This window comes from Sceloporus undulatus, chromosome 2 (assembly GCF_019175285.1).
Source record: "Sceloporus undulatus isolate JIND9_A2432 ecotype Alabama chromosome 2, SceUnd_v1.1, whole genome shotgun sequence".
In the NCBI taxonomy this organism is placed as follows: domain Eukaryota; kingdom Metazoa; phylum Chordata; class Lepidosauria; order Squamata; family Phrynosomatidae; genus Sceloporus; species Sceloporus undulatus.
Window position 1 is genome coordinate 18258266 of NC_056523.1, and position 13817 is coordinate 18272082.

The following is a 13817-nucleotide window of genomic DNA, read 5'->3' on the forward strand; positions in this document are numbered from 1 at the left end:
CACGGTGCTGAAATTTCAGGTCCTCAGTGGGTCAGTACCACAGGCTGGATCCTGGAGCCACAGTCATGCACAGTTACCAAAACCATACGCACACACAGGCGGTGAACACAGCACCAAGAGCCTGCAGGAAATACCAGTGCTCCACCCGCTTCTAGCTTCAGTTTTGCCTGGAGGAGATAAGGTTATGAAAAGTCAATGTAACTTCATAGTTAAAGAACAACACCACCATTTAAAAATGTGCAGGGTTTAGTGCGCCACACGGTGGCATCTAGTTCTGACTCAGAATGTTTTGTTCATATATCAACACACCAAGATGCAGAGGTGGAAAAGAGCTATTTTAAAGTCACTACCCTTCCCTCCCCCCTCATCTGATGGCCTGAAAGAAGACGTTTCAAAACAGATATAAATGTGAATCACACAAATAGCTTGACTTGTGCAGGAAGGCAGATGACTGTTTATTAGGAGTTATGGGAGGAAAAGATAGAGTGCTGGCTGCCACAGATTTATTATTCCAATTCAACATTCAAAACAGGAATGAGAATGATATGGCCCCTTTGATGTTGCTGAATGCAACTCTCAGTGTTCCACACCATTGGCTAAACTGGCTAGGGCACCTGGGTGTTACAACCGCACAACATCAATAGTTTAATAAATATTTTTATTCAAAACTGGGACATACTCTGGAAACTTACCCCCATCCACAGAATTGTCATCACTGAGTCATTTTGTCTGAGAATTATGCACTAACCAATTTGTGTATCATGTAGGGTTCTGTCCAGTTGTCTATGGCTTAATTAAATTAATTAAACTAGGACCCCTTATCATAGACCTGCTCAAATTGGATGTAGGCAGGGGCCAAAATTAAAATTGTCAAACTTCTTCAGGCTGCAGATAAGGAGCCTATCCCATGGCTTACTAAATTGACGTACCTCTATCCATCTTAAAGCTTAATTTGGGTGGCATCCCGATGTTATCAGAAGTTTTTTGCCACTGAATTTTCCACCTGAATATAGCATGGGTCCACTTCCAGAAGTGCTACCTGCAGCTCTTTTCAGATCTAGGAGTTTTCCAAATTAAGAAAATGTCTGCCGGAGCACCATTTTATTTCACAGGTAGTACCTGGGAATGGGAGCCAGTGTGGCATAGTGGTCTGAGTGTAGGACTCTGGAGACCACAGTTTGATTCCTTGCTCTGCCATTAAACCCACTGGGTGGCCTTGGGTGAGTCACATGCTCTCAGCCTCAGGGGAAGGCAAGGGCAAATCTCCTCTGAACAAATCTTGCCAAGAAAGTCCTATGAGCCTTAAGGTTGCTGTAAATTGAAAACAACTTGAAGGCACACGCAAACAAACAACAAAGCCTCAAGAAAGAGTCATTGTGGTGTAGTGGTTTGAGTTTTAGACTATGACCATGGAAACCCACAGAGTCATCTTAGGTAGGTCACTTCTCTCAGCCTCAGAGGCAGGCACTGGCAAAACCTCTTCTGAAGAAATCTTGCCAAAAAAAATCCTGTGATAGGGATGCAGCAACAACAACAGCAACAACGGTTATGCCAGATGTAAAGCAAAATATAAACAATCTGGTTCTTCCATTTTGTTGCTATTACTTTGAAAGCCGCGCTAATGGAGTTGCAATGGGGCTTGAGCATATGTGCTATTTGCCTTATGCGGAGAGGTCCAGAACGGATCCCCCATGTAAGACAAGGGTGCACTGTAATCTTGTGGCAGTTTTAAAGACAAACAGAAAAAGAAATCTCTGGCATTAGCTTTGGTGGACTCATCAATTTTGTCTGGTGCAGACCTGATGCTGACTGAATTTGAAAATTGTGTTTCAGTCCTGTGTCCCCACAACTTTCTTTGGATTCCTGATTGGTCTGTGGCAAAACAAGAAATTTAAAACTTCCATCTGTGATGTGAACTTTTCTTCATCTGCATTTGTTTTAATTTTTGTAAGCTTTCTTCACTTCACAACAGTTGCCATGTGCCTTCAAGTTGTTTCTAACTTATAGTTACCCTGAGGGACCCTATCACAAGGTTTTTGGGGCCGTGGGAGTGTGACTCAAGACCTTATCACACAAGGGCTCCAGGCATGGGATGAGAACGGAACGAAAGGGGCTGGGAACCAGTGGGTAATGAGTGGGGGGTGCATTTTACTGTACACAGAAGTCCCCATTCCGTTCCGTTCCATTCCTTTCCGTCCACAGTCCATCCCAAAGAACATGATTTTTTGAGAACTGTTCAGAACAGTTATCAAAAATTGCCTCCTCTGGGATGGATTGGGAATAATAATAATCATAATAATAATACTGTTTATTTATAGCCCGCTTTTCCAAAAAGAGATCAAAGCAGGTTACAACAAGGGTACAAAACATCGTCAATTTACAACAGTATCAACATCATAAAATATCATTAAAAATACACCATGTTAAAAACAGAATAAAATTACAGACATTAAAAACAACAACAAACTAGCTTGAAAGTGCAATATGATGGGGAGAGAACAGATGTCACAACGCATGGGGGAAAGCTTATTGGAAGAGGTAGGTCTTCAGCTTATTCCTAAACAGGTCAAGGGAGGTAACGGAGCGGAGCTCGTCAGGAAGAGAGTTCCAGATGTGCGGGGCCGAGACAGAAAAGGCTCTTTCAGAAGATGAGGTGTATCTTGTCTTGGGAACCCTTAGCTATTGCTTCCCAACCGATCTGAGAGTGTGGGGTGGATTGTATGGGGAGAGGCGGTCCTCCAAGTACCCTGGGCCCAAGCCATTTAGGGCTTTATAGGTGATAACCAACACCTTGTATTGCGCCTGGAAGCAAATGGGCAGCCAATGTAGATCTTGTAAGACAGGTGTTATATGGCTGGTCCTGGAACATCCAGTGACCAACCTCACTGCCATGTTATGAACTAATTGAAGCTTCTGGGTTTGGTACAAGGGTTGCCCCATGTAGAGCGCATTGCAGAAATCCAACCGAGAGGTTACCAGAGCATGTACCACCGTTTCAAGGTCCCCCTGGCCCAGGTAGGGTTGCAGCTGGCGTATCCGCCGAAGCTGATAACAAGTGCTCCCAACTGTCGTATCCACCTGAGATGTGAGGGGAAGCGACGAGTCCAGAAGCACCCCCAGACTGCAAAAAGAGTCCTTCAAGGTTTAGCAGTGTTGGTTTTAATATGATATCTTATGTTACTTTCTACTTTGTTATAGTTACCATTGGGTTTATAACTCTTTATCTAAATCACCAGTTTCTTATAACTAAGATTCACTCAATCGTTCTATTACGTTCCTCTCTTAAAATTAGACCTAACAGTCACCAAAGCTATCACTATCCTGCAGGATATCACACTCCAGCCACTCCCTTTCCTAGAGTCCTGGAAGTGAAACGGTAGGGAGTCCTTTCCCACTCAGACTCTACCCCTAACTGTCCTCTATCCCTGGAACCCTCACTCTCAGGATTCCTGAATGTACCACATTTTGGGGTGCCTTGTCCTCTTTGGCAGTTATGACAGCTGGTCACCCTGAGTGTACGATGCATGGTTATTCCACCTGCTGCCCCTTTCCTCCTCCGACCTGGAGGCTGCAGTGTTAATGGGCAAGTAGAGTGCTGAGTCAGATTTGCAAGAATGTTGGCACAGTTTGCAGAGGAAAGGAATGCCGCATCATCACTATCATATGGATGTGAGCCCTGCTGCAGTTTGGTACTCCACTACTGAGTCCTTGGTCACTGCAGTTTGTGCCTGGATGTAAAGGGGAAGGACAACTGGGAAAGGAATGAGGTGCTGAGGAGGGAGGTGCACCCTAGTACATGACAAGGTGGTACCTAACCAGGGAGAAAAAGATCTGATTCTCAAATCTGATTCTCAAAGTTGAAAAGAGAAGTAGGAGAAGAATGGGATACAGCCACTCCAGAGAAAAAAGAGAGTTTCAGCTACAAGGGTAAGAGAGTGTCTTCTGCTCCCTTCAGTGTCGACTTTGGCATGTAACGAGATCTCATCATCGTTTCAATCACATGAAAGAAACAGCTTTAGAAGATGTGGATGAAGTTCCAAATGTCAGTTACTGACACATAAATCTCAATGAATCAGTGGGGCTTGCTTTTGAGTAAACTTGTTCTTCACATAATTTGTGACATAAATGCAAACTAAAGTGTGTGTGTGTGTGTGTGAGAGAGAGAGAGTACATTAAAGTGGGCAGTTGTTAGAAGGGCTGCTGAATTTTGAAAAATGAAATTAGTATAAAGTTAAATATCTAAATTAAACTTGTTTAAAGGACTGTGCTCCCTGAATGAGCAAGGGTTATGATTCTTAAATGTCAGCTGCTTTTACACTATATGCTATTAATCTTTTCTTTTAAAAAAATCTTCTTGAAAGTCAATGTTGCAGTACTAGCATGTGATACTGGGTTATCTGAGGCAACTGTGCTTTGGTGCACTACAGAAACTCATGCAGCTGACTCAGATCTCAAGTCACCATGCACCCATTTAATCAGCAATGGGAACCATGAGGCAGTCCAGAAGTTATTTGACTGCAACTCCCAGCACTCTCTGCATTACTTATACTGGCAAGAGCTATTAGAATATGCAATCTGACAACTTCTGGGGGGATAGGTGATTCCATCCCTGCATTAGATGGATCAAGGCATCTGGTACCAGCTTCATGCCTTCCAGATTTATTGTACAACCAAAGCGTACAACATTTTCAGCCCCAGAGACCACATCTGAACTTCACAGGGATTCCAGAAGCAGCAAGAATGCTCATGTGCATTCACTGAGAGTGTGTGTGTGTGTGTGTGGGGGGGAGCTTTTCTCATATCCCCACGTCAACAACGCAGTGCAAGATCATAGGGGCTTTTTCAGGAGGAAGGCACTAATGCCTCTTCCCTCTGCACTCCTGACCAGAACTGCTGTTTCTGCATTATAGCGGAGAAGGAGGGAATTTAGCTTCCTCCCTCCCACAGTGATGCTGGCCAAAGTCTTCTTCATTGTTGTTGTTGTAGTGTGCCTTCAAATTGTTTCCAACATATGGTCACTCTAAAGTGAACTTATCACAGGGTTTTCTTGGCATATTCCTTCGGGGGGGGGAGGGTACTTGCCATTGCTTTCACCTGAGACTGAGAGAGTGTGCCTTGCCCAAGGTCACCTAGTGGATTTCCATGGCAGAACCAGGAATCAAACCCTGGTCTCCAGAGTCATAGTCCAGTGCTCAAACCACTACACCACACTGGCTCAGAAGTACCACTGTCCCACTTTGGTCAGAACAGTTCTGATTAATCCTCTGTTGCCCCACTTTTAAAGCTACTTTTAAAGTGTTCCAGACTGCTGGCACACTGCAGAATTAATTCAGTTTGACACGGCTTTAACTGTCATGTTCTATCCTTTGCAATCCAGGGATTTGTAGTAGTCTATTCTATTCAAAAACAATTGGATACATACCATCAGCATTTCATGATGAAAACTGGGACACCTGACAGCAAGCAACATCAAGGTGTGCTCAGGAGGTCAAACTGGTAAAACAAATTAACGAGGAAAAACAGACAAGCTAGGAGAGGCTGCAGCAGTTTGATTTTGTCTGAGTTTCCTGGGAAGGGCAGGATTCTGTCCCCTCTTCTCCCACCGCAGAGTTAATAGCCGCAAACAACTTTTGCACTTTAAATTCAGTTTGCAGCAATTGAAGTAAGCTGAGGACAAAGGAAGAGGGGAGAGAAACAGGGACATTTTAAAAGCAGTTGGAAAAAAGGGACAACAGAGGATTAATTGGGATTTTCCCTGCCAAATCGAGATAGTTGGAAGAGATGTGGATATTTATAGAGGGAAGCTGAACCATGCAACTAAATTCTTCATCTTTTGTATTATTCATTTCATTATTTCTACTGTTATTGTTAAAAACAGGGTATCCTAATTCATGAGCCATTGATGGTTTGTCCAGCTAAATAAACCTTAAATCAGAAACTCAAGACACTCTGCCAGAAAAACAAATTTGAGGTCAGTCGAGAGAAAATTTTACACCAAGCTAGTAGGTAGAGAGCGCAGCACATCTGGGAAACGTGGCAAGAGCTCAACATGGCCTCAGTGCGAGAGGTATCCAGCTTCACTGAGGACCTGCTGTGCCCCATCTGCCTCTCCATCTTTCGGGACCCTCACATGTTGGAGTGTGGCCACAGCTTCTGTGCTCCATGCCTAGAGCCCTGCATTCCCAAGGGCCAAAGGCGTGGGCTTTGCCCTGAATGCCGGCGACCATTTGCCCTACGCCACATGGCCATCAACCGAGCTCTGTGCAGCCTGGCAGAGAAGGCCCGGCTTCTTAAACTGGATGAAGGCCCTCAGCTGGGAGGGACTGGAGGCTGGTATTTCTGTGAAGAACATGAGGAACCACTCAAACTCTTCTGCAGCCAGGATGAGGGACCAGTCTGTGTCATCTGTCGGGACCTGCCTCAGCACCGTGGGCATGACTTCTTGCCCATCAAAAATGCAGTTCTGGCTTATCAGGTGAGAGACAGGCATGCTCTAGTTGTGGTAAAACAGAGTTGCTTCTCTTCTGAGGAGACTATGGAGTTTGATAGATCTCCCCTAAAGGGTGGCCTGCAGCCGCCCATTTTAGCGCCAGATTGGGACCACAGCAATTACATGCCACGGCCTCAATCCCACCTTTCCGAGGTGCAAAATACTTCTCCTTTTTGCACCCTGGAAAGGGCACCATAGTCACTGGTGTGCAGCTTTCCCATGCTCCTTTGCTACTGCAGCATCTAGATGCAGCACCAGAGGAGCGCCGTGATGCTGCGTGCCATGTGATGCAGCATGCAGCATCACGCCGGTCTTGGGGTGGAGTCGGGGCATATGTCATGTGGACACCATAATGGCCAGTCTGTACAACCCCTAAATGGCTATAGCCTGCAGATATGGCTTCTCAGTAACTGCTGTTGGGTTATAAAACTTCTTTCCAAGATTGACTAGCCTGATGGTGGCTCTATCTCCTGTTATCCTACTTGTGGCAGGTTAAGGTACCTACCTTTTTATTCAGAATGGCTACTGGTAATTCAAGATGGGCTTTTAAGAAGTTGCTCCTCTCCTTTTTAACTGCTGTTCCTGTAAAAATTGCTTTTAATTCAGCTGTGTTGTAACATTGTAATTTGTTTAAGTGTATTATAATGTTTGTTTATTTTGTTTGGTTGTTTTCATTTGTGTCTGTGTTTTTAAAAACTTTTGTGAGCCTCTCCAAATCCCAGTTTTAGGAAACAAGACGATTGTAAATCAAATCAAATCAATAAATAAAGGCTGGGATCCTTCATCAAACATATAGCCACAATGACAAACCGTTGACTCTCCCTTTCAGCCCTTTAAACCATTGAAAGCCAGACTTCCATCTTTGTGCCTAGCTCATTCTAGCTGTCATTGTCATAGACTGTAGTATTCTTCCATGAGTCTTTTCTGAATGATCAGCTAAAATTCCTAATAAAAAGAATTCAGGATCCAGCTGAAGTTTAATTTTCAGAATATGCTTCATCAGTTTATGAATTTGAGTCCAAAAGTTGTTAGCTCTTTCACAATTCCAGAGGTCACAAAGATTTTCAGCACACTTTTGTTGCCTACAGGACTCAGAAAAATACCTTAGAGCAGGGGTTCCCAACCCCTTTGACTCATGGAGCTCTTTTTAGAATCAGTTTCTATGGGGGAGCCCCTAAGAGGCCTACCCTATGTCTTACAACTTAACGGTGTTCAGGAGTAGTGTTACTTTTTGTTTCTTATTCTTTAATTTCATTCAATTTTTATTTCTTTCATTTGTCTGGAGCAGCCACGGAGCTCTTAGGAAGTACACACAGAGCCCTAAGGGCTCCTCCAAGCACAGGTTGGGAACCACTGCTTTAGAGACACTTTGCTGCAGTGGACTAGCCTGAAGGGGTCACTGTCTGTTCTTGACACTTCTGCTCATTCCTTTCCTCTTCAAAACTATCTATCCCTAAATAATGATGAATATTTTCTCTTTTTTTCCTTCTAGGACCAACTAAAGGCATCTCTAGAGCCTCTGGAGGAGGGTCTCAGGCGTCTGAAAATGAGCCAGTGTCGCCAGCAAGAGAACATTATAGAATTAAAGGTGTGGCAGGCAATTATGGGCCGGTACATACGGGCCCTTTGCGACGCCCTTGTCATATGCTAGGGTTGCCTGGGGGTGGAGAGCCCACGTGCCCCACAACCCTAGCACGTGATGAGGGCGTAACAATGGTGGCGTCCTGTAAGCATGGGAGCCACATAAGTACTGTGTGGCATCCGTGCGGTGCTGCACAGCACTTTCATAACCACTGCGCCAGTGGCGCACTCATTACACCACCACCGTGGCTTTAGAAGAACCCGCTTTTCGCAGGTTCTTTTTCCACCGGTGGGAAGCCATGTGGTTTGCGCGGCTGCGGCTTCCCTCCGGTGGAAAAACAGGCGCTGGGAGTCCACCCTTTTTGGGTAGTCTGTCCTGCGCTGATATTAGCTTTTTTGAAGTGTGCTTGGAATTTTCCATTTAGTGTTAAACTGCATCTGCCTCTTGTCATCTCAAAATCCATGACTGTAGATACTTTTCCTGCTTTGTGTTATTTTATACCTGATATTAGCAATTGCTGGCATGATACTGCTCAGTTAGAGGATGCCAGTCTGAGGCAAATATGTAGACTGCTTATTTGCATCATGCAAGTGTGACCATGAAGAAAATGTCACAGCATGAAGTCTGCCTGTTTAGAGTTCCATACAGGCAGCTGGTCTATCCCTTTTGGGGTTGCTCCATTCTGGTCCCACATCTTCCTGTTTTTTTGGTTCCTGTTTCCTACAACCATTCTTAGTTTTCATAGTGTGAAAACTGTGAAAATCTTGCTTCACCCAAACCTCTATAGGACATTTTTTTTCATAAAGAATCATGTACTTCTATAAACATTAGGATTTCCCCAGTCCTACTGTGTGTGTGGTACTGTTCTGGTTACATATTGATCCATATAATAGATGTGATTTCTGGATCAAGCCTCTACCCCAGAAGTAGTCAATTTGTATGGGGCTACTGCTCCTAACAAGTATAGGTGGGAGTGGGGGAGGCGATTCATAGGAGGAGGAAGTGGCTGGTCTCAGCTATAAGAGATAGAACATCCATTGTTTCCTTATCCTCATAGCCAAAACCAGCTGCTCCTTCTTCTAGTGCTGGTAAACTAGCAGGAGCCCACAAGACTTGCTTGTTTTCTCGAGTAAGTGAGGTTTTGGACAGAGCACAAAGGGATAGAGAATATCCCCTGCATCCTGTCCTAAATAAAGTATATGCATGCACAACCAATAGTTATATGCTTATACTTTGCCAGCATGGTTTCAGACCAGAATTTTCCTGGTAGTATGTTGTTTTCTTCTTCTACAAATCAGGCTACATAAAGATGGCAAATGACCTCAGCTTTAATTTTTCTAGATATACTGTGGTACACTGTCTTCTCACACAAACATACCCTTCCTGTATCTGATGCCAAGCCAGGTGGTAGTAGTGGTGATGTAGTTGTGTGATAGCAAAGCACCACACATTTTGTAGTGTTATAAACCCAGTGGGGATTAATCATCCATAACATCAAGAATAAATGCCAGCCCTGTATTGCCATGGATGTTTATGGTGGTGATGGCCCAGGAGAATGCTATTACTTCCATGGGTTGTGAGAACCCCCAAGACATTTGATTGGCTTTGTTGTTGTTTTTGTTGTCTGTACCTTCAAGTTAATTCAGTTTATATCATGGGGGTCCTCTTGGTAAGATTTGTTCAGAGGAGGTTTGCCATTTGCTTTCCCCTGAGGCTGAGAGCATGTGATGTGCCCAAGGTCATCCAGTGGGTTTCATGGCCCAAACTGGGAACCGAAGCTTGGTCTCCAGAGTCATAGTCCAACACTCAAACCACTATGCCATGCTGTTGAAAATATTGTAAATATTTCCTTCATCTGTTCTAGCAAGTAAATGTTTGGGAGCATAATCAGTTGCCTGGATTAATGGGTTGTATGGATTTGATAACAGGTCTTGGGGAAATGGGTCTAGGAAAATACATTCTGTTCTTGGCTTTGGGTTAGATGGTGGTCATGTTTTTACAGAACAGAACCTCAGGTCTGACCTATTTGTGCCCTTTCAGACCTGCTCTGAATCCTTGTCTGACCATCTCTCTGGGGAGTTTGTGAAGTTGCACCAACTGCTAAATGACAGAGAGCTGGGGTTAAAGGAGGCCCTGGAGAATCAAAGAGAAAAGAACTTGGCCCAAATGGAAACAAAATTAAAGGAATTAAATGAGAAGGTGGCTTCTTGGTCTGAAACCCTCTGTCAAGTACGGGCGGGACTTGAATGCAAAGACCACATCAGCTTCCTCAAGGTGAGAAGGGCCTTGGTCTGAGGTAAGCTTGGAAAGGATGTCAGAAAGAGAAAGAATACCAAGCTTAGCCCCTTATGTTCAACTTTGGCTACATCTACACTGGAAAAGTAATGCAGTTTGACATGACTTCATCTGGTGGTGGTGCAAGCTGCAACAGGTGACACCCTAATGAGGGTGACCAACACCGCTGTTTCCCAAACATCTGCCTTTGGGCAGAAATGGGCTGAGGTGCTCACCTGAATCCCTTTAAAGCATTGAAGAGATGGTGGGAGTGGTGTGAGGCTCAGTAGGAAGAAAAAGGAGAAGTCACAGTTTTTTAAAATTAAATTTTAATTTTTTTAATTTATATTTAAAACTATTTTTAAATGCTTTTTAAATTTTCTTTAAAAACATCACATCTTACCAAATTTCACTTCAATCAGATGAAATTATGTACATGTAAATACATTTAGGCTCTGTGTATGATACTGTAATTTAAACATATAATTTTAATTTTGGTGGCAGTTTGTGCCATAACTATGATAAAATTTATGAGTAACATTAGTACAAAATCCATTACTAAGAATTTTATATGGTGTGGTATGGGAGGAGGTCAATGAGGAATGACACCATGAGTTACCACTGGGAGACACCAGTCCTAGTGATGCATTTTATTTGTGTATGTGTGTGTGTATCTACTGGGTGTAGGGAGGAATAAATAGGTTACTATGAGCCTCGACAGACCGGTCATAAAGGCCAGCATCGAGGTGGAGTGGAGGCATGGCATCCACATGACGCCCACCCTCACTCTGCCCCCATGCTGGCATGACAGTGCACACCCTGCCACATGGTAGGTGGTGTCAGGGTGCTCCTCTGGTATTGCACCCAGATGATGCAGCACCAAAGGAGCACCAAAAGCCACAGCACTGGCAGCTAGGGCACCCTTTCCACGGTGCAAAAAGGCCAGATTGGGCCACAGCATGTAGTTGCTGCAGCCTCGATCTGGTGCTGAAAGGGTGGCCTGTTCATCCTCCAAGAGAATTGTGTCAGCAGGCCTCAAAGGGACTGTCTGTTTTCCTGGGAGTGGTTATTTGCCTTTAATGGCCATGGGACAACACACCCTCCAATATTTCACAGGACAAATCTGACCAAGCAACCTTATAGTGTGGTCAAGATGGCACCACAAGCTAGCAGAGACTGCAGCACTTTACATTTGCCTTGAACCTACTGGGAAAGGCAAGATTCTTACACCACCCCTCCAAGTTAATTGCTTTTGTGTTTTGAAGTCAGTTTAAAAAACTGAAGTAATGTGAAGACAGATAGGGGGACATGGGAGGAAAAGCAAGAAAATGGGATATTTTAAAAGCAGCGTAAAAAGTGAAATGGCAGAGGATTAATCAGGAATGTCTGTGCCAAATCAGGACTGTTGGATGGAACAGGGCAGAAGAATAACCAGAGAGATGAACCTTTTCTCACCATTTCTTCTATGTTCACATGTTTGGCTTGTATGTCATGCATCCGTTAAAAATTGTCCAGCTGCCTCTGCTGAGAAAAATGATGAATACTGTAGGCAAGAGGCATTTGTAGTTGTTTCATCACCTTGCCGTTTTCTCTTTCTTTCTGTCCAGGAAGCAAAGGAGTTGCTGGAGAGGTGAGTAGCATCTGCCTTTTCTTGTATAACAAGTAACCACAGAGAGGTAAAGCATAAAAAGACAGCCACAATGAGGCTGAAGTTTCAGAAGATTCTGTTTGTCTGACTCATACATGTAGGAAAATAAGAAACTGTCTTATAATGAATCAGATCATTAGTTTGTCTCACTTCCTCAATCCAATAGCCAGCATATAGTTTGGACTATGGAGACTACTGCATATGGGTTTTAAACTGTAATTAGACCAGGGAAAAAAGCGACTTTGGCAATACTTATTACATGACAATGCCTCCTACCTGTAGCCGCTGTGTCCCTTTTCACTGATGGAGTAAACTTGTCTATGATCTTGCTATCATGCTAGTCCCCAGGTACAAAAAAATCTCTGCCAAGCAGTTGCATTATTGGCAGTCACTTATGTCAGTCTCCCCTCCACTTCCATTGTCCTCCTCCCCTCCCACTATGCCCAAGCAGGTTGATTCCTTTTATTCCCCCCCCCCCCGCTCTTTCTGTCTTCCTTCCTAACTCACAGTAGCAGAGCTCTGAAGCAGTGTGAAATAAGTTAAGCAATAAGAAAATAAAGTAAAATAATGAAAAGGCATGCTTGGTAGGGCATAGGGTAGGGAAGTTAAGGGACGGTTAGGAAGCAGTATTGAGAAGATGGAAGCAGTGATTAAGAAAATGCGATTAAGAAGATATCTGGTGATGACTGCTCTGAAAGTGGTGTGTTCCCATTTTAAAAAACTTGATGTGACTCCTGCGAGAACAGGACTTGTGTTGTAATTTCCTATATCCATCAGCCCCAGTCATGGATGATGGCTGTCATAGCACTTGTTCACACCAGCCAAAATACTCTGAGCTGCACCCAAAGTACTCTGGTACTAGTGCTGACCCCAATTCTCCCTGTTATCTGTGTACTCCATAGCAATGCTGGGCAGATGTCTACAAACACATCTCTGCTGTCACCCTTTGCTACTGTTGCAAGTTACTTCCTCTGAGGTCAGAAACAGGGTGCCCAGAGTTTTTCACATGGCTGGATGCCTTGTGATCTGAGAGGGAGAAACTCACAACAATAGTGGTGGCTCCTGGCAGCACAGTGAGAAATATGTGTGGACAGCTGCCCGGCATTGCTACTTCAGGTTTTACTGGAAGATCTGAAACAAAATGTAAGTCTTTGTAATTCATTTTAATGCAGGGATGGGGCAGATGCAGTGCAGAACTGGCCTCATGAAGACAGTTTGCACTTGAATCGGAACTTTGGCCCTGTGTTGAAGACAGCTTGCCTTAAAGGCAGGGGAAAACCAGATTAAGTGGCCTGTATAGATATGTCCATAGTCTTCAGTATATGGAGGGTATCAGGTTGGAAAGGCTGCATCTGTATTGACTGGCAATAACTCTTCAGAGTTTCAGTGAGGGATTTCTTCTAGCTGTTCCTGTAAATGCCATAGTTGAATATGAGATCTTTACATAGAAATCATGTGCTCTACCACTGAGCTATGGGTCTTTCACATTGTGAGTGTGGGAAAGGTTGACCTATTGAATGGAAGGTGGGGGTGGACAATGACTTGCTCTTGTACCTTTCAAAAAGCAGCTCAGTCTGCAGAGATCAGGTGAATATGTTTTTCCCAGCATGGATATAAAACATCCTGTCCTAATATCTTATAATCACAGGAAACCATGGTTTAAAAACTCTATTATAGTTGAAAAGTTGGCATCTCTATGTGGATTAGCCAAACAATATATATTTTGTGGCTCTTGGCCTTGTTTTACAATCTACAGCACTATATAAATAAAGCATGATGATGATGATGATGATGATGATGATGATGATGATGATGATGATGAT

The 13817-nt window shown here is 43.8% G+C and overlaps 1 protein-coding gene across 1 annotated transcript in view; it reads left to right on the plus strand.

The window, feature by feature from the left end:
• Positions 1-3740: 3740 nt before the first annotated feature.
• Positions 3741-13817, plus strand: part of LOC121922615 (nuclear factor 7, ovary-like) — a 17402-nt gene continuing 7325 nt past the window's right edge. Inside the window, exons 1-5 of the mRNA XM_042452233.1 lie at positions 3741-3927; positions 5879-6475; positions 7983-8078; positions 10113-10346; positions 11954-11976. Coding sequence (XP_042308167.1) covers positions 6050-6475; positions 7983-8078; positions 10113-10346; positions 11954-11976 — 779 coding nt within the window. The 5' untranslated portion in view covers positions 3741-3927; positions 5879-6049. The remainder of the gene's footprint in view (positions 3928-5878; positions 6476-7982; positions 8079-10112; positions 10347-11953; positions 11977-13817) is intronic.